Source organism: Heliangelus exortis, chromosome Z, assembly GCF_036169615.1.
Source record: "Heliangelus exortis chromosome Z, bHelExo1.hap1, whole genome shotgun sequence".
Lineage (NCBI taxonomy): Eukaryota > Metazoa > Chordata > Aves > Apodiformes > Trochilidae > Heliangelus > Heliangelus exortis.
Window position 1 is genome coordinate 56,546,447 of NC_092454.1, and position 21,760 is coordinate 56,568,206.

General features: G+C 40.0%; 1 protein-coding gene across 10 annotated transcripts in view; it reads right to left on the reverse strand.

Annotated features, from left to right (window-relative positions):
- SNCAIP (synuclein alpha interacting protein) overlaps nt 1-21,760 on the reverse strand; it is an 87,824-nt gene that overhangs the window by 17,399 nt on the left and 48,665 nt on the right. For 8 of the 10 annotated variants that reach the window (XM_071730460.1, XM_071730453.1, XM_071730459.1 and 5 more), the window contains 3 exons: nt 10,298-11,157; nt 8,457-8,636; nt 5,481-5,594 (listed from right to left, as the gene is read on the reverse strand). In XM_071730460.1, the coding sequence (XP_071586561.1) occupies nt 5,481-5,594; nt 8,457-8,636; nt 10,298-11,157 (1,154 nt within the window). Of the gene's footprint in view, nt 1-5,480; nt 5,595-5,863; nt 8,081-8,456; nt 8,637-10,297; nt 11,158-21,760 lie in introns of those variants that run through there. The other 2 variants (XM_071730462.1, XM_071730461.1) reach the window with 2 other exon arrangements.

Sequence of the window (21,760 nt, forward strand, 5' to 3'; positions counted from 1 at the left end):
ATTGTCCAATAATTCTCTGTTTTCAGTCTCTCTTACCTTTCTGGGACTTCCTGTGTTATGGGTCTGTTTGGTTTTATTTCAAGGAAAGAACTCATATACTTTATTTGTTTTATAAAAAGACATATTAGGAAAAATATGAATAGTGTAACACATTCTGAGAAATTGTGCATTAAAAAGCATGTATGCCTGTGTGTTGCAGGTAAGACAGAACAGCCTACGTGTCAATCTGAAAATTAGCCTGTGAAATTTGGTGAAACTTCACAAGCCTTTTTGGTAAATTAAAACAAAAGATCAAGAGTCAAACAGTGAGATTCCACATAATCTATCATCATGCCCCAGCTCTGGGCTGTTGAGCAAGAGGAAAACCTCTGGACCCTGGACCTCCCAGGATATTGACTATTGGACCATTTGTATATGCTTACATATTGGGAAGGATGGGGGGGACTTGTACTTGCAAGTGAAAGTCTGGAAAACAAAACTGGTATGTTAAGTTAATTCTTCTTAATGTTGCTTTTTTGTGTGTCTGCTGGTACAATACACATTTATGAGTATTCTTCTGTAACAACGGAGAGCTTATACATATGCATTAAGCTTATTTAATTCTTACTTTCCCCAGAAGATTTATTTGGAAAATTGTCTCTAGGAACCTTCCATGCCTCCCCAAATTAAATTTCATTGTGCCCTGCTGAATCTGATACATACTGAAAATAAATAAATAAACTTAATAAATCTAAATCTGAAGAAAATCTAGATCATGTAAGGAAGTGAAGTTCATTAAAGGATAGCTGACTGCAACCACACTGCCACTTTTTACATCTTAGCTGAAAAGAATAAACTACTTTCTAGGAAAAAAACCCCACCTTTTTTACTTAAAAGTATTTTTTATTATCTTCCATTGAAACCTGTTATGTTACACTGGCGTTCAAAAGGGCTTTTTATATTCTAGTGCTGTTGAACACCAATGCACAGACTTAACAGGCAACATTTAGGTACCTTCAGTGATGCACAGGGGTATAACAGTTAGATACATGGGTCTGTAAGGATGAAGTGCACAAAGGTGATACAAACTGAAATTATGTCTAGGGTTCTGAGCAGTAATCTGCTAGGAAAAGGAAAGAATCAGAAAAGGAAATTCTACCTTGGAACCTTGGGTACAAACCTAGAGTATCAGAGAAATTTTAATGTCAAAGATGGATCCTCAGACCCTTTTTGGTCTCCTCCAAACAATTCTGCTCATCCAAGCACTTGGATCTCTACTTATTAGTTCAGAAGGATGACGGCCTGTCTGGAACTTATCTTTTTTGTGTTTTCACTTTACCAGCAGTTTTGTTTTTATTACAGTGTGAAAGGGTAGGTATTTTTACTTCTCTTTGGCTGAATGCCCAATACAACTGACAGCCAGCACAGAGTGATGACTCCAGATCACATATCCCTTTTAAAATACTTTTTAGAAATTTCATGAGATGCCTGTGGTGTTGGCCAGCAGTGAAAAAGGATTACACTACTTCTATGAATTGCCCTTATGTTTTAATAATTAAAAGAAAAATATTTCAGCAAAACTCCTTTTGCAGAATTGTAAGACAACTATAGCTTTAAAATTATGTATTTCTTCAGAACATAATAGAGACCAGAATGTTAAACATGTTCTTTAATTTTATGATCGCAATCATTATGAAGCAAATGATGCTTTCTCATAACTTATCAACATGGAAATTTAGTGCCTGAAAAGCTAAATGTATTAAGGACTGCCTGTATCCAGGACTGTCTGTGCATCAGCTGACCATAGGGACAAAGGCAGAGACCTACTCAAACAGTCTGTGCTTGTCTCAAATGTAAATTTTTGTAAATAAACATATCCTTGAGAGATGAAAAGAAAACAACTATTTTCTTCACTTACATCTAGGAAAAATGAAAACATTGTATACCAAGATATATAATTTATTACTAGTAGCACTCACATTATGTATTTGGAATAAAAATGTCCTTACAAATAGGTTAACATTTATCAACTCAATTTGTTTATTTTGACAAAATGAAAGAAAATAAAATGAATGAGATTAAGAACTAATAAATACTGAAAAATTATTCAGTGTATCTGGTAATTTTAAAAGCTCCCATAGTCTTATGTCGTAGCAGTAGTTAATATCCCTCTAGCATATTCTAGACTTACAAAAATTCAAATCTTCCTTAAAAAAATGGGAAAATGCCACAAAACCTTATTTCTGTTTTGGGACAGGCTGCAGACTTTGAGTCTATCAACTGGCTTTGGAGCAGAAAGAACAACTAACAATGATCATACAAATCATTAAATGACTCCAAATGGGAGGATTAGCAGAGTGAACAGGACTGACTTTACAGCTAAACCTAGCCCCATCACTCAATATTTATTAAATAAGCTTTATTATTTAAATTAAATTAAATTAATTATTAATTAAATTAGCTATCTTCCCAACAGCACTTCACAGCAGAAGAATAGGAGTCATTCTTGCAAAAAGGTCATTAGACAGGAAGGCAAACATCCTGCAGTGCAAAAAATGCTGGGCATTTGCATATCTTAGTACCACACACTCTTCCCTACTTTTTTGCATTATTATTTTCATTAGGTAAACATAATATTGTTGAGATGTCTTTGCAGTCAGGTCATGACTGGTTTGATGACATTTAACAAAAGACCTTTGCTGCCCATTCAAATTTGTTGAACTGCCAAGTTCAAACTTCTTTTTGCTGCCCATTCTAAATCGTATTTTTGAAGAAAAATATGGTGCACATGCCTACTATGCCTGGGGAAACAGTATACAGACTCTTTCAGAAAATTATTCAATAACAGGTCTTCCTTGTAAAAATATTATTCCTGTAATTCTGCCAAGACTAGTGTTTCCATGGATTATCTCTTGAGTAAGTAATGGTAAAATAAATTAAAGCTATGAAGATAGTGCCAAATATGCATTTGAATTTCTCAAAGCTTTTTTTTTTCTTAACTCAATTGGGTAAGATAGTCTGGAATTCCTTCAGCCTCAGCATCCTCTCATGTTTGCAAAGTGTTTATGGACCATATTAAAAAAAACTTTTTAAAAAATTGACATTTCATGTGAATTGTCTTTGGCATTCAGTTAACTAAGAAATTCTGGCAGCCATTCATATATTATCTTTTATAATTTCATGGGTGGTTGATTGTTGCTGGTGTTTCTTAACTGGCAGAGCTTCTGTCCTGCTCTAAAAAGAATCTAAAGTGTGCCAGATCTTTACTTGACAGTAGACAGCATAGCCCACTGGTAAAAAACCCCAGCATTTGACTGCATTTAGTTTGCATAAATATCTTTAGAGATGAAGACAATACTGGGCTTATCAACTGAAGACATTAACATAAATTCCCACCAAGATGTCTTTCAATTTTTTTCTTCCCAGTAGCAACCCTACCTTTTTTTAAATCCAATTCTGATCTTCTTCCCACCCTCCCTATATTCAGTGACAGGCTTAAAGGCCAAACAAGCCATGGAACACAGGACACAGCAATCTATATCCAGTGGAGTCCTAATTTGCATCAATAACATCTGCACAGTAGGGATTGGAGAAAAGGCAATTGTGATCTTTGCATAACATGAAAACAAGGATGTCTGTGTGACTATGGAAAGATGGGAAGATGGGTCCATAGTTTTTTTTACTGGTCCACAGTTTTCCAAACCTTCCACCTATCTTTCACTCCATCTCCAGTAAATTTATGCTAGGGCAGGATCAGTTAACAGTGTCCTGGTTTGGGCCAGGATAAAGGTGATTTTCTGTCTTGTACTTTTGCTTTCAGCTAAGTCTCTTGTAAGTAGCTGCACTTGCTGAAATTAACAGCAAGTTTCTCAGTCAGTGTCTGCTTCTAGGACTGATAACCCTCGATGTTTATAGTTACAGCTGGAGACTGGTGTGCAGAGCCAAGGACACTGCTCAATTCTGAGGAATATTTTGCCCTTCGGAAGGAGAGAAGGAGTAAAGAGGTCCCACCTGCAGCCCTCCTTTGGGGAGGAACGGACAAGATAGATGGCCAAAATTGACCAGACAGAGTATTCCATCCCATATACTCAGTATAAATTTGAGGGATCACAAGGGTCAAACCCCTTCCTGCTTCTCCTTCTTCCCCTGTCCCTATTTGCTTCAGCATCCTGGGAGGATTCCATTCATTAATCTGCCTGTGGTCCTGATCCCTGCCAGCCTGAATCTGTGTGTTCCTGCCTCCAGTTCCCAACTGCTGCCAACTCCAGGAGTCCAGCCTGGACTTTCCCAGAGCTGCCCTGCAGCCTCAGTGGTGACGTGAGAGTTACTGGGGGAAAGGGGAGAGAAATGTGGCATCAATTTTCCTTTATATTTGTATATATTTAGTAATTTTTCCTATTTATCCATACTGTTTTATTAAAGTTGTGTAGTTTAGTTTCCAACCCACAAGTCTCTCCCCCTTATTCTCTCTCCTTTCTTTATCAAAGAGGAGTGGGGGATTAACAGAGAGCATCTGTCACTCAGTTTAATTGCTGGGCCAGTGTTAAACCATGACACAGAGGAAACTTGCCATAATAATTGTGTGACAATGAATGAGACACCACTTCTTTTACAGGGAAGAAAAAGACAATTTTCTTGGTGGCTACCTTGTACTTATTCCCTCTTAACAAGTATGAAAAATAACAGTAGCACAAAAATAGTGGGTTTTCTACATTTATCCTTAATGTTTGGCGAAATGATAAAGCAGCCCATGTGCGAAAGATATTAGTGAAGAATAACCAATCACTGTTCTTGGTGTAGTAGATCCTGGAGAAGGTTCTTTGAAGATGTTTTATTGAAAGGTCTACTTAGGAAAAACAGACTCTGTGGAAAAAGAATGCTGTGCATTAAGTTATATATGTTTCTCCACGTATTAGCAATCCACCAGATTTTTGTACTTCTGTGGTTTTTCATCTTTAGTTTTATAGATAAGTTAGGTGTGAAACAGGATTGGTTTACAATGTATTTCTATACACAGTTCTCCATAAAACTGCCTACAACTAAACAAACAATGTTCAAGTTTCACCACAATTCACTTCCAGTTTCCTGAATTCCTAAATTGCCAAAATTTATCAGAAATATTTTGAGATTAGTCTGTCCTAGAAAGAGACTGTGAACTATTCCAAAATGTCTGAATATTTTTTGATGTGTCCTAGGAGTACCATGGGGACAATGACAGGTTATCTCCCTGATGTTCTTGGGATTGATATGTTGGCCAAAAGTGCCAGCTAACATTCTCCTAGCAATTATTTAAAGATAAAAAAAAATAAAAACATCAAGGAGAGACTGAAGAGGGAAAATACATAAAAACTACATAAATTAAGTTGGAAAAGATTTTGTTATATTTGAACTAATTAAGAACACCTGTAATTAAAAGCCACAAAATTCTAAAGATGCTTTAAATTGAAATTACTGTATGAGCATCTAAACAAGGTATTTTAAAAAGCAAATGGAAATCATACCTGACCATAGCATCCTGCATAATGAATAAGGCTCGGGTGGTCTTTTGAGCAACTTAATTCTGCAATAGCTTCTGTTTCACTCACCATCCACCGTACACACTCCAGCTGACCATTCTAAACCAATAAAAAAAAAAAAAAAAAAAAAAAAAGATAAAAAATTAAATTCCAACTCTCTTAGTTCTAAACACATCTACCAAAAAAAGGAAAATATTATCATAATTATTAAAATTTTATGGAATTCCAGTTTGTTTGAAAATATTTTCTTTTATCTACTCTCAGATAAATGCACTTGTTTATCTGGCTGCCCTGGATCAATTCTAGTTTGTCTATGGATTACAGTGAAATGAGCAATGTGAACGAGGCAGTCAAATAGTATTACATACACAGCCTGGCCCCTACTCTCAGATCATTCAGAATGAAGGTGGAGTTGCTTTCATCACTTGTATTGCAAGGCTGTAAAAGGCTGTATATTCAATGACTGAATTAAATGGTTTCCTGGAGCAGAGTGAACAGTTCACCCACAGTCTAAGGGTGACTAATTAAATGCATACTCCTAAGTTAGGAAATCACATATTTATGTAGTATTTGAACACCTAATCCTTGTGGATTATGACCTATCAGTAACAGATACTGTTCAAACACCAACAAGGAGGTGGTTCTTGACCTGAATACCTTCTACAGGCAAATTTCAAGATTCCTAAACTGCTATGGACACTCCCAGCAATTTGCAAGTTGCTGTGAAGGAGGATGTAGATGCTGTGAAAACAGTCAGAGCATGCTTGTGATCCAGTGTAAAGGCAAGAATTTTTAGTAGCTTCTCTTGCTGCAGCTCCTTTTTCTAAAACTATCTTGGTAAATGCAGTTTGTCATGACCTACATTCCAGCTTGATCTAACCTTGTTTTTCAACTCAGGTTCATAAGGGCTATGATATTCTTTATAGCTGAAACAAGTATTTCAATTGCTCAGTCAAAATCTCAGAGGTCAACATTTATAACATAAAAGCTGCTAGTTTGCCTAAAATGGAAAAAGATATCTTAAGAAGGAAAGGAATATAAATTTCAAGTTGCAGCTTTATTTTTATAAAATCAAGGAGAAGAATGTAATAAATATCAACCCATTTAAAATTATACAGGAGGAAGAAAAGCACTATATAAAAGTAATTTGCTATTTGTATTCTTCCATATGTATGTATGTACGTATGTATATAAACACAAAAATGCACATTGCTTTCCTGTACTACTTTCCTCCATTTAATTTCAGTAATGAAATAGATTCATAATCAATTCATCTACTTATATTCTTTTTCTTAACACTAGAAAAATCTTCCTCATCATATTAAAGTAGAGAATTAATAAAATTAGGCACCTGCAAAATAAGATAATTTTGCAAATATGGCAAGGATATCTCCACAGTTAATTACAGTAAACTGAATCATCACTAAATTGTTGACATTCTCTTCCATGGAAATTTATGTTCTTGTCTTCTGTTCTGATTGTCATTATTCTTGTGGAACATAAGTGCACATCCCACAACATGTAACATTATAGGAGTTACATGCAAGAAAAGCAAGAAAATAGTCCATTCTATCAGTGTTCAAAAATACTTTGGAGTAAGGATACAGAACTACAATGTTTAGTAAATGCCAGATTACTTTAAGACTCTCACAAAACTTTGCAACGATCCAGGACAAGTCCAGTCATGTGGGTCATTAGAAGTACTTACATGAAGAACTCCACTACATTTACACACTTCTCTGTGAAAATGTCAAAGCATGCTCAAGTATTATAGAAAACAAAAGAACCTAATAGTAAAAAAACCAAACTTTCTGGAGAAAAAGGCAAAAGGTTTTTTGGTTTATAAACACATTGTATACTGAAGCTCTAAAAAAAAAGAAAGAAAACTATTTCCAACTGAAACTGTAGGACCTCAAATTGGCATGTTGTAACCACTCAACTGGGACATGGGCAAAGGCATTGAAGCTAAATAGCTAACTTTAAAACAGTGTTTCATTAGTATGACTACATTTAAGTTTAACTACATATTCATATGCTTTGTCCTGGAAAAATAATTTTTAAAATGCAACCCTGAAGCCTGTACTCAGGCCCTAGGTCACTGAAATGATATCTCAAGGATGCAAACCTGCAGGCTGTCACTTTCTAAAGTTTTCCCAAGAAGCAAGTAACAGTAAAACCTCAAAAAAACAGAAACTCTTATATTTCATCCTTTCTTTGTTTCTTCTTAAGGTACCTAGTGGCTGAAAGTAATGGCATTCAACCATTCAGTCTCACTGAATGAAAGAACCCGAGTCGATATGCTTAGATTATCAGCCTTCCTGTACACCTGTATGTTTTATTTTATTCAGCAACAGCAATAATTTTCACATTTTCCTACATAATACATTTTCTGGTAAACTTTGACCTTAACTTTTGCAGTTTTTGACAGCTTGTTCTGCAATATCTGCATTTTAACTTCAGTGTGATTGTTCTAGACAATCAAGAAGTTTCATCTCCAGATGTGGATCAGAGGTTTTTTAATGCTTTGTAAACATGTTCTCAAACTTGTTTTACAAGATTATACACATATTTGTGAAAAAAAAAAAACAACACAAAAACAAACAAACAAATCAACAAAAACAAACAACAGAACAAGACAACATTATGTTCTCTAAAGAAACTGAGTCCGAGTTAAATTAAAGTTCCTTAAAATATATCACTTTTTCAGTCAACTGAGTTAGTACTGAAACCACATTGACAACAACATATAAAAGGTCAGTGTGACACAGCTGATAACACATCCTGCATAGCAATCCATTTCTATTTGTTTGTGTGGTACTATCCAACAGTTCTTCTTGCTCTCAGTTAACAAAGCACTTGAAAAATAATTACCTTCTGGATGTACTACCCACTGCCATCACAGAAAAAAACTAGAATTTACCTTTATGTCACATTATATACTAGAGGCAGAGACTAATTTACCTTTATTGCTAATCCAGCTGGAGTTAGCTGCTCAATGTTTCGTTCATTCAAACAGTCTTCACCCATCAAAGAAGTGAGATGCTGCAGGCATTCTGCATGTCCCTTTGATGCTGCTACATGCAACAGATTGTTGTCACATTCATCATGGATCTTGTCCAGATTATCTGCTGCTAAATGTGGCTGTTAAAACAAGGCATTATGTTAGTACAGATAAGGGTAAAAAGATGCAGAGAACATTAAGCCTCACAGCCCAAGACACAAGCCAAATACAAAGATGTTTCTCTGTGGGCATACTCTTTTATAACTCAAAACCAGAAGCTTTTCACTTCACTACACAGAACTTGGATATTATTAGCAAAAAGGATAAAGGCTTGATTCACTGTGTTTCTCACATTCTCATGCAATTGTCATACAACAGCAGAAGATCTGGAGTAGCTTTGTCTTTTTACTAGTTTGTTCAATGAAGTAGCTGCAAAAATAACAGTATTTTAATAATTTAATATTTTTTTTATTTTCTATTTAGTTTCTCTCCTTTTTCTATTTTTTATTATATTAATGAGTAACTATACAGAAAACATTCCTAACTCCTAAAAAAGTTTCTTATTAATTTATTAATTTTGCAATCATAATTATATTGTACTAAGCACGATATAAAATTTAATTAAAAAACATAACAGAAGACTTTTATTTCATAGCTTGTTTCCACACACACAAAAAAAAATAGTTGGAATATTTATCAAAAGTACTACATAACCATGAATGAATACGGTATTTCTTCCCAAATATAATTTTGAGACAAAAAAATTGGATTGAGAAACTCAAGAAGGAAACCAGAAGAAGGCAGAGTCAAAGAGTAGCAATGGTAGTTCCTAGAGCTGTGCAGACTTGCCAGAGTGCTGTTCAATAAATCTACTTCATTCAGAGATTTTGCCATATGTGGAAAAATAAGCATTTTCTTTCAATGTACCTACTTATGATGACCTCTATTTCTCCCCCCTCCCCCGCCCCAGTCCCTGTTTCAGGGTGAATTTAATTTGCTTTTATTTATTATTGAGCAATCTAACATTCTCTTTTATGTAGACTTTGAATATTTACCCTTGTTCTTGCTGCTATGTCAATAGTGTGTCTTTGTGCTTGAGTTAGACTGGTAAACAGAGAAGCTAAACAAAAATCTAACAAAAACAGTTCTTATACACACACTGTGCTTCCACCAGCTGTTCTGAGTGGAGATCACATGCTCTGCATCATTGTGCTAACTTGCATTTAGTTGCTTTGGAAACCATCATTGATAATGCTGAATCACAGTGCCAGAATTTACTAAAAAAACTTCATATGGGTCAGAGGTCAATGAGGCTTTAGAGAAAGCTCCTGTCTGAGAATGCTGCTTGCAACAAGACAGAAAAAATCACTCCTGAATAATAATCAGAATACAACAGAAGCCCCTCTGTTCCCATCATCAGCCTCCAAATAACAGCTGAGGTAAACCAGCAGTAAGTGAACAGTGACCCACAAATGTGAAAAGCAAAATTCAATTAAGATCCAAACTCTATATTTAAGTGATCTCAAGAGACCAATGCCTGCCTCCTACATGATTTCAGTGTGTTGCATAAACTAGCAATCTTGGACACATGCACATAAACCCAGGATCTTCATTGTTTCTACAGCTTTGATTTAAAGATTAAAACTTCCCATTTGTAAGCCCATATACTCAATTTCTAATGAGCGTACAAGGTAAAAAGGGCAGCTGTTCAAAATAAGCACTTCATCAGCTCTTGCAGTTTAATAAAACCCATCAGAAATTGCCCTTATTCTATGTATTTTATGAAAAACCTGACACTTACCAATAAAGATATTTGACCTTCCTTTACAATGTTTAAGATGCTCTTCACTTTTTTCACCTCGTCGCTCCTCTCTTCAGGGCCCCCTGCAGTGCTCCAGCTCATGCTCAGTTCCTCCAGTTGCTTGCTTTCTGCCACTGCTGTCTGCAGGTGGAAAGTCCTCAGGTGGCAATTCGGCATCGTCTTCTCCGTTTTGTGAGCGTGAGGATCAACCAATGTCCTGCTGAGGAAGCCCTTGCCTTGGGCTTCAGATTCATGGGCTGAGCTACACTTAACTAAAGGCTGGGAAAGCTCCAATTCTTCTGTTAAATGCTTGTGCTGATCAAGGACAATGGGCTGCGTTTTTCTCAGCTGAGAGCCTTTCACAGGGGACAGCACACAGAACTGCGTCCCGCCAGCAGGCAAGCTCTCTGTGTTCCCTGCAGAGCAAGTCTTGCCACTAAGACCATTCACTGTTGAACACACACCCAGAAGTTTTTTCTCAGGAGCCACCTTTGTAAAAGGATCAAGCTGCTGGCTTGATTTAATGTAAGGCACATCCAAAATTTCATCCATATCCAGGTCATAGTGCTCCAGCTCCCCGAGAAGAACAGGAGGCTCGATGGCTTTGCTTTTAAGACTCTCTCCACCTGGGCTCTGGTCATCATTTGAAGGTGCAGGTTGAGAATCACTGCCTTTTTGGTATTCTCCCTTCTGGTTCTTCTGGTCATCACTTTCATTGTTCTCAGAGCTTTCTGGCTGGTGTTTTAATGGGGAAACCCTCTTCACTGGTCTGAATTTATTGCACGCATCTGCAATTCCTGTTGGTTTCTGTGCATTTCCGATAAGAGTTGAGACTCCACAGTTCCAGCTGCTGCTGGAAACTAAAGAAACAAAGGAATGTGACTTAGAAATTATTACAACCACACGTGTTACAGGATATAGCATGCTTTAAATATATACCTGGCCAAACACTGGAAACAATCTAAGCAGATTTAACTGCATCTCCATCAAAACAGCTGGAGAATTTGACACTCCAGAAAAGGAACTTTCTTCAAACAAGACATACATTTTAAACACTTACAAATAAAGTAATTTTACACAAGTAATGGACATCATTAAGAGCCTAGTGGCATTTACAGTGGTCCTGCCAAACCATGTTAGTTTGCACTCTGCATTTTTCTAATTGCATGGACATGTATCACAAGTCAACAAAAAAGTTAGTCAAAACTTCTTAGTGGATTTTTTTTAGCAACAGTAATAACCATTTAATTGATAAGGTCTATTATCTCTGCTAGATGTACTTTTTATACAAGAACTCGAAATTCAGAGGAACAGTGCCTGAGAGGTGGAACTACTCAGCATAGAGAAGGGTCAGAAGGAATCTTATCCTTCTGTATAATTACATGATGGAAGTAATGAAGAAAAGGGAGGGAGGGTCCCCTACACAATAACCACTGACAGGACAAGAGGTTATGAGCACTAAGTTCCATCTGAACACAACACATTTTCACTGTGAGGATGATCAAACATCAGCACAAGTTGTCCAGACATGTCTCCCTCTACAGATTCTAATCTGACTGAACATAGTCCTGGATTTAACCTGCACTAGGTACTGCTGCTTAAGCAGGGCCACTGGGACAGATGATCTCAAGTGGTCCCTGCCAACTATAACAATATTGTGATTCTCTGATCTGAAAATTAAATGTACTTAGTCAGGTATGAGGTATCTTTTTCCATCCTTACAGTGTATGTTGGGCTCCTCTGTCAAACTTTCCATGCCTTTTATACACACATACACACACACACACACACACACACACACACACACGCACACGCACACAGATAGCTACAGACTCTTCAGACCATTTGTGTGCCCTGCAGGACATAGAGTTAGACCAGTGAATCTGGCTTGCAGAGAAGAAAGGGAGCTCAAGGCACCTGAACTCTTAATCCTCCTGAACTTGAACTCAATCCTACTCAGCTTGCACTCTTTCAGAGAGTCCCAGCTGGCAATATTTAAGATCTCCATAATTAGTGGGACTTTGGCAGAGAGTTTTCTGTGTTTTGTTATTGTGAGTGGAGAAGCACTATAACCTCTACAGCTTTTAGGCAGTTTCTATGCCTTTTCCAACGTACACTAAGAGTTAATGCATTCTGAAGGTCAAGAATACTGTTTAAACAAACCAGATTTATTACACATGCTAACTGTGTTTCAGTGGGATCTAATTTGTGGTCAAAACACACAATTTGCCATGAGCACCTTCCTAAGGAAACAGAAATATACACTTTCAGCGCAACATTAATGTCTGAAGTGAAAGATTAGTATAGCTTAGTAGTTACGGATGTCTGAAAATTACCTTAATACTTTTGGAAGTGCTTAAGAATACATTTCTGAAGAAGAAATAAAAATAATAATAATCAAAAGGCATGTAACTTTGTGGGCCAATACAAAGAACGCACTGTACTGACTTATTTATGTATTGTATAAGATTCTAGGTTCAAAGGCCTACACTTTTATGTTGGTTTTATTTACATGTGAAATTTTTTCCAAGTGATACAGGGAAATGGATACCATATGTTTCCCAGCTGTTTTGGTCTGACAGGAACTATTAAGCACTCAGTATGGAAACGAATTCTGTCTGAGTTTTGTGAAAACACTGCTTTCAACACAGGGATCTAGACAGAGGAAAAGGCATCAACATTTTGTTTGTCATCACTTTATTCAAGCTTGCTTTTGTTGCTTGGCTTTCTCCACTTTCTAACCTTAATAGCACACATTTACATGAATCACTGATGATAAAACTGTAAAACAGGACACTGTGAAGAAACAATGACCTTTGTTACACATCTGCCTTGGATCATTGTAAAGTCAAGTATTTATGTATTTCTCTTTTCTTTCATTACATTTAGAGTACAATAAGGTACTTCCACTTTTTCTTCCCAACACCTCTTTACAAACCTGTTTTTCTCAGGAAACAAACTGGAACACTGAGAACTGTTAGCAATATATGTCCTGACTTTCAAACTTGAGCTTCACAGGGATGAAAAGTTTACACTGTGTTTAATAAAGGATTAGAATATAGAATTTAACCACATAGCAGTAGGGGAGAGAGCAAGTCAAACTACTAGACACAATCCTTGGTGCAGTTTTCTACGTGGGTGCTGTACAGGCTGCAACAGCATTTAGGCAGCTACAGCTTTGTTTCCCTGTTCACAACACTGAAACCATAGGCCAGAGTGGGCAAGGGTATGGCTTGAGTCTCTTCCTTTCTGTTTTCAGATGCTTGTTCCCTGAAGAAGCAAAAGCAAGTGCTGCCTACAGAGAAACAGCACAGTGGGAATTATGCAATTAGTCCTCAATAGCTGCTTCAGGGGAAAAGCCTTTTACTCCTCTCTCCATACTTATGAACTTACGCAAGGGCCATTAAAAGTACGGGTCAAATAAATACTGTTTGATTCTTTTATAAACAACAGTAAAGGATGGCCTGAGTTCAAAGCAGGGAATTAGAATGGGGAGCAGCTAAAGTGATTCCAGAATCTGGCAAGCAATTCTGGTGTAATCTTAGATAAGATATATCTCTTCTGTGTACCAATATCCTCAAATATAAAAAGGTGATGGCAAATTTTTTTCCGACTATGTTGCCAAAATTATCTTTTTAAATTTTATTCACTAATATAAGAGATTTGGACAATGCTGTTGTTGTGTTACTGAAGTAAAAAGAGACAGAAACACAAAAACGGGGGAAACTTCTTGATTCACACTGGTAAAGAAGTGTCATGCTGCCTGATACAGCTGGGGTACCAAAGCATTTTCTTGGCACTAAAGAAAATAGTATCTGAAGATAACCTGCAAGGGTCAGAATTACAAAAGAAGTTCTTTATCATATATTGTCCTTCTAACTTCTTCTTCAGGAAGAGGAAATGCAGAATGTGAATAAAAGGCCTGTGGGCTTATTTATAGTTTAAATTATTTATTTATTTATAGACATCCTAGAACTACTGTAGGCCAAAAATCAGAAAGGGGGAGAGTTAGGAAGAAACTTACCTTACAATTTAATCTCTTCCTCATACTTTATTTTATGGATAGAAATTTACATCTCTAAAAAAAAAAAATTAAAAATCCTTCTAATGTGCTTCCAATTGGAAGCCTTTGCTGGAGCATTTTTCAGCATCATCTCTGTATTGAGGGCATGAGGAGGTGAGAGAGGAAGCTTTACCTGTTATGAGAGCACCTGCAGAATTACAGGGTAGGTATATCCTACAGAAAAATGATGGACTGGCTCATTCTGGAGGACATATCTCAGCTCACACAAGAGAAGAAGGTTATCAGTAGTCAGCATGGATTTATCAAGCAGAAATCGTTGTGCAGTTGGTTCACCTGGAGGGAAGGGTGCTGTGCAGAGGGACCTTGATCAGGCTTAAGGGTTGGTCTGATGTAAACCTCACAAAGTTGTATAAGGCCCAGTGTGAGGTCTTGCATTCTTACTATGAGGGGTGGTGAGGCACTGGCACAGGTTGTGCATGCCCCATCCCTAAGAGTGCTGGGGTCTTAAGCAACCTGATCTAGTGAAAGATGTTCCTGCCCATACTATGGGTGTTTGTCTGTATTATCTTTGAAGGTCCTTTTCAAACCAAAGTATCCTATGATTCTGTATATGAGAACAGACTCTGTTAGGTGGACTCCACTGCTGCTGAAGGATGAATGCATTCAAAAAACTTTCCTTTCATCTAAAATTCTTTCTCCTTGCTTTAAAAAGTCACTTAAAGTAGAGTTTACTCCACATTCCATCATTATCATAAAGGAAGTCTGGGATTAGCGTTGATAATTACCTGTAACTGTCAAATATATTTTTAATGCAGTATTTCACCATATTGCTCACATGTTGTATAATCATTTGGGTGCCTGTAGTTAGTATATACAAAGTTTCACATTTAGAGTTTTACATTCCTCTGAAAGACGTGCCTGAACTTCTTTATGATATGACTTCAGCAGAGACTATTGAATCATTAAGACCCGTACATATTTCAGGCCCATTTAAAGCAATGTGATTCTGAGTTTGTATAAAGACACTGAGGTATTGTCTGCACTAGGGAAATTGTTAGAAAATTTGACGTGGTTGTTAATACTGATTTATCTCCAATACTGGGGATCCAAGAGATGGAGGAAGAGATATCCAGGGAAGTCTGAGCTGTCTAGAGGCTAGAAAATGTGATGCCCATCTACAGGAGAGGCTGGAAGAAGGATCTGAGGAATTACAAGCCTGTCAGTCTGACCTCGTTGCTGAGGAAGGTTATGGTGATGCAGCATGTACAGGTAAACCAGGTGATCATGCTGAGTCAGTCTGGGTTCATGAAAGGCAGGTCCTCTTTCATGAATATTACTGTTTCTATGTCATGATGACCCTCTTAGTGGATGAGGGAGAGACTGTGTCTGTTGTCTACCTAGACATCAGTAAAGCTTTCGACAGTTTCCCACAGCATTCTCCTGGAGAAACTGGCTGCTCATGGTTTGGAGAGGTGTACACCTTGCTGGTAAAAAAAAACCTGGCTGGATGGCTGGGCCCCAAGAGCTGTGGTAAATGGAGTTAAATCCAGTTGGTGGCTGGTTGAAAGTGGTGTTCCCCAGTGTCAGTGCTGTTTAATATCTTTATCAATGATCTGTAGAAGGGGATTGAGCAAAAACCCAGTAAGTTTGCAGATGACACCAAGTTCAGTGGAAGGTTTGATCTGCCTGAGGGGAGGAAGGCTCTGCAAAGGGATATGGACACGTTTGATTATGGATTGATGGGAACAGGCCCATTGTATGAGATTCAACAATGCCAAATGGTGGGTCCTACACTTTGGCCATAACAGCCCTATGCAACACTACAAGCTTGGGGAAGAGGGGCTGGAAACCTGCCCAGAGGAATAGGACCTGGCACGTTAGTCAACAGCTGGCTGAATATGAGCCAGCAGTGTGTCCAAGTGGCCAAGAAGGCCAACAGCATCCTGGCTGATATCACAGAATCATAGAATACCAGGTTGTAACAGACCTCAAGGACCATCTGGTCCAACCTTTCTTGGCAAAAGCAGTCTAGGCAAGATGGAAATAGTGTGACTACCAGGAGCAGGGAAGTGATTGTTCCTGTCACCCCGATACTGGTGAGGTCACATGTGAAATGCTGTGTTCACTTTTGTCCCTTCACTAGAAGAAAGGGATTGAGGTGCTGGAGTGAGTCCAGAGAAAGGCAACCAAGCTGGTGAAGAGCTGAATGAACTGATGGTGTTCAGACTGGAGAAAAGAAGATTGAGGGGAGACCTTATTACACTGCACAACTATCTGAAAGGAGTTTGTAGATAGGTCATTTGGTCTCTTTTCCCAAGAGACAGGACAATAGCAAATGACCTAAAGTTGTTCCAGGAAGGGTTTAGATTAGATATAGGGATAAATTTCTTTACTGAAATGGTTGTCAGACACTGGAACAGGCTGCTCAAGGAAGTAGTTGAGTCACCATCCCTGGAGGTATTTAAAAGATGTGTAGATACTGTGCTTAGGGACATGGTTTAGTGGTGTACCTGGAAGTGTGCTGGGTTAACAGTTAGATTTGATGATCATTCAAACAGCTGCTGGGAGCCTGCTACACAACCTTTTCTGCTGGAGGGTCTCTGGCAAGGCCAATCAGCTGATAAGGGGGAGGCACTCAGCCCTGACACGAGGGATTTAAGCAACTGCCGGGAGTGCCAGCGACCCGGAGCACGGCGAACAGGAGCTGGCAAACAGGAACGTGACGGCTGTTAGCGAGGCAGTTGGCACAGGCAGGGCAAGCAGGAGGGCCACAACAACTTCCTGCTTCTCTTGAAGGAGCAGTGGTTTCCAGAAAAGGAAAAGCTGTCGCTGTTACGACAAAGGGTGTGTCCACACAGACAAAACCCCTTAAGATGGATGTAGCTGTTCAGGCCTCTGGCTGTGCAGAGTGTTTGAGCCTGGTGCTAGCATCTGAGGACAGTGTGAGTGGGCTCTGCGTGCAATGCGAGCAGGTAAATTACTTGCTGTGCATGGTGGCAGAGCTCAAGGAGGAAGTAGAGAGACTAAGAAGTATTAGGGACAGTGAAAGGGAAATTGACTGGTGGAGTCACACCCTTTCGACCACAAAAGAAATCCAAAAGGAGTCGGTGAAGCCCTGCCCCTCCTCCCATCAGGCAGTTGATGCAGACCAGGTGGATAGGGGGGAATGGAAACAGGTGCCCCATCGGAAAGGTAAAAGAATCCCCTCTCAACCCCCACCATCCCCCCAGGTGCCCTTAGAGAACAGATATGAGGCCCTGGACTCAGGAAATCCGGCAGAGGCCAGACAAGAGGAAGATCTCTCTGAAAGGTCTCCTGTTCGCCCCCTGTCTGCCAGACAGGTTACAACTTCAGCTACGAAGAAAAGAAGAAGGGTGGTTGTAGTTGGTGACTCCCTTCTGAGGGGAACTGAGGGCCCTATATGTCGACCTGACCCATCCCACAGAGAGGTCTGCTGCCTTCCCGGCTCCCGGGTGAGGGATATTAGTAGGAGACTCCATCAGCAAATTCAGCCCTCAGATTATTATCCACTGTTGGTAGTCCAGGCTGGCAGTGATGACATAACTGGAAGAAGTACAAGGGTGATTAAAAAGGACTTCAAGGCACTGGGTCGGTTACTTGATGTGTCAGGAGCACAGGTGGTGTTCACCTCAATTCCAGCAGTAGAAGACCTGATTGAGGAGAGGACTAGGAAAACCTATCTGATCAATAGGTGGCTAAGGGATTGGTGCCACCGGCGGAACTTTGGGTTTTTTGAGCATGGGGCAAATTCCATACTACCTAGTGTCCTCAAATCAGATGGGCTTCATCTAACTAACAGGGGAAAAAGGACTCTAGCTTATAAGTTGAAGGAGCTGATAAGGAGGCTTTAAACTAGGTTTGAAGGGGGATGGGGTTGAAACTGGGCTCTCCAGAAAGGAGCCTAAGGGTGGACTACCCAAGAGACAAACCAGCAGCCCAGCTGAAGTGCATGTACACCAATGCACGCAGCATGGGCAACAAACAAGAGGAGCTGGAAGCCATCGTGCAGCAGGAAAGCTATGATGTAATCGCTATCACGGAAACGTGGTGGGATGAGTCCCATGACTGGAGTGCTGCCATGGGTGGCTACAGGCTCTTCAGAAGGGACAGGCAGGGAAGGAGAGGCGGAGGGGTAGCCCTATATGTTAGAGAGTCTCTTGACACTGTAGAAGTTGAGGTCAGCAATCACAAGGTGGAGTGCCTGTGGATTAGAATCAGAGGGAAGGCCAACAAGGCTGATACCATGATGGGAGTCTGTTACAGACCACCCAATCAGGATGATGAGGATGATGAATTATTCTACAAGCAGCTGGCACATGTTTCAAAATCGTCATCCCTTGTTCTCGTGGGTGACTTTAACCAAGCAGACATCTGCTGGGAACTCCACACCGCAGAGAGCAGGCAGTCTAGGAGATTCCTAGAGTGTATAGAAGATAATTTCCTGCTCCAACTAGTAAATGAGCCCACCAGGGATGGAGCCCCACTTGACCTTCTTTTCACAAACAGAGAGGGGCTGGTGAGAGATGTGGTGGTCAGTGGACGCCTGGGACTTAGCGATCATGAAATAATAGAATTTTCAATATTCAGGGATACAAGGAGGGTTGTCAATATAACCTCTATGTTGGACTTCCGGAGGGCAGATTTTGGCCTATTCAGAAGATTAGTTCAGAGTATACCCTTGAAAACAAAGGGGTCCAGGAGGGATGGATGTACTTCAAGGAGCAAGTTTTGAAAGCACAGGAGCAGGCTGTCCCAGTGTGCTGAAAGGCGAGCCGGCAGGGAAGATGACCGGTCTGGCTAAACTGGGAGACTCTGAAAGAATTTAGGGTTAAGAAGAGGGCCTACCAATTATGGAGAAAAGGGCTAACTACTAAGGAGGAATTTAGGAACATAGTTAGGTCATGTAGAAAGAAAATTAGAGAGACAAAGGCACAATGTCACCTCTGTGAAGGATAACAAAAAGTCCTTCTACAGATACATCAACAGCAAAAGAATGGGCAAGGAAAACATCCATTCTTTACTACTGGACACAGGTGGGAATATAGTTGTCAAAGATGAAGAAAAGGCTGAGGTATTTAACAACTTCTTTACCTCAGTTTTCAACAGAAAGACAAGTTATCCTGAGGACAGATGGCTTCTGGAGCTTATAGAAGGTGACAAGAATCTAAACAACCCCCCTGTAATCCTGAAGGACAAAGTCAGTGACCTACTGAGCTGCTTGGATCCCCACAAGTCTATGGGACCAGATGGGATCAACCCAAGGGTGATGAGAGAGCTGGCAGAAGAGCTCGCCAAGCCTCTCTCTATCATCTACCAACAGTCCTGGCTCACTGGGGACATCCCAGATGATTGGAAGTTGGCGAATGTCACGCCAATCCACAAAAAGGGCCGGAAGGAGAACCCAGGAAACTACAGGCCCGTCAGCCTGACCTCAGTGCCTGGCAGGGTTACGGAACAGATCATCCTCAGTGTAATCACACAGCACCTGCAGGATGGGCAAGGGATTAGACCCAGCCAGCACGGGTTTAGGAAGGGCAGGTCCTGTCTGACCAACCTGATCTCCTTTTATGATCAGGTGACCTGCCTGGTGGATGGGGTCTACCTGGACTACAGCAAGGCCTTTGACACCATCTCCCACAGCATTCTCCTGAAAAAGCTGTCAGCCCACAGCTTGGACAGGGGCACTCTGTGCTGGGTTAAGAACTGGCTGGAGGGCCGGGCCCAGAGAGTGGCGCTGAACGGTGCTGCTTCCAGTTGGCGGCCGGTCACCAGTGGTGTCCCCCAGGGATCAGTGTTGGGCCCAGTTCTGTTCAATATCTTTATTGATGATTTAGATGAGGGGATTGAGTCCATCATCAGCAAATTTGCAGATGACACTAAGCTGGGGGGAGGTGTCGATCAGCTGGAAGGCAGGAGGGCTCTGCAGAGGGCCCTGGACAGACTGGAGAGTTGGGCTGATTCCAGTGGGATGAGGTTCAACAAGGCCAAGTGCCGGGTCCTGCACTTTGGCCACAACAACCCCATGGGGAGCTCCAGGCTGGGCACAGAGTGGCTGAGAGCAGCCAGACAGAAAGGGACCTGGGAGTCTGGATTGACAGGAAGCTGAACATGAGCCAGCAGTGTGCCCAGGTGGCCAAGAAGGCCAATGGCATCCTGGCCTGTATCAGGTACAGCGTGGCCGGCAGGTCCAAGGAAGCGATTCTGTCCCTGTACTCAGCATTGGTGAGGCCACACCTTGAGTACTGTGTCCAGTTCTGGGCCCCTCAGTTCAGGAAGGATATCGAGGTCCTGGAGCAGGTCCAAAGGAGGGCAACCAGGATGGTGAAAGGACTCGAGCACAGATCCTATGAGGAGAGGCTGAGGGAGCTGGGGCTGTTCAGCCTGGAGAAGAGGAGGCTCAGAGGAGACCTCATCACTCTCTACAACTCCCTGAAAGGAGGTTGTAGCCAAGTGAGGGTTGGTCTCTTTTCCCAGATGACTTTCAACAAGACAAGAGGGCATGGTCTTAAGTTGTGCCAGGGGGAGTTTAGGTTAGATATTAGAAAGAATTTCTTTACAGAGAGGGTGATCAAGCATTGGAATGGGCTGCCCAGTGAAGTGGTGGACTCTCCGTCCCTGGAGATATTTAAAAAGAGACTGGATGTGGCACTCAGTGCCATGGTCTGGTAACTGCAGCGGTGGGTCAAGGGTTGGACTTGATGATCTCTGAGGTCCCTTCCAACCCAGCCAATTCTAAAAAAAAAAATTCTAAAAATATCTTAAAGTTTTTTTCTACCCTAAAGTTTATGGGATTCTGTGACTCTGTGTCCATTAAATGTTGATGGTTAATCAAAAACAATTCTGGTTTTGTCTACTCTCTCTTTTTTTCACTGAAATAATATTTAACAATTTTAACTGAAGGTGGCACTGTTTTACAGTTTTAATATATTAATAACTTCCAGGAATATATTTTAGAGTTCTTTACTGTAAACTGCAGAGCATAACAAACCAAATTAAAGAACAATCATGTCCAGATAAGAATAGAGAGTTTGCTCCCATTTGCATGGAATTTGAAGCCACTCTAAAGAAGAAATGGTAAACAGAATAAATACAAATCAATCCTTTTAAATAACACTGTAACTTTCCCAGGTAATTAAAACATTAATATGAGCCCCAGTGCATGAGTAATTTTTCTTACCTTGGCTTAAGGAAGAACACTACAAAAGCTGCCATTTCTAAAGTAGCGAATATAGAAGCAGTAAACAAAATTTCAAAATTAATCTATTAGGTTTACCCTTTGCCAGACAGATCTAAGGAGGTAGCAAGTAAAGTTCCATTGAAAAACTGGAAAATGTTATCCTGGCACAAATGTGTAAAACTGAAAGAGGGAAGATGTGAAAAAAAAAAAAAAAAAAAAGTAGGAAAAGGCATAGCTATGT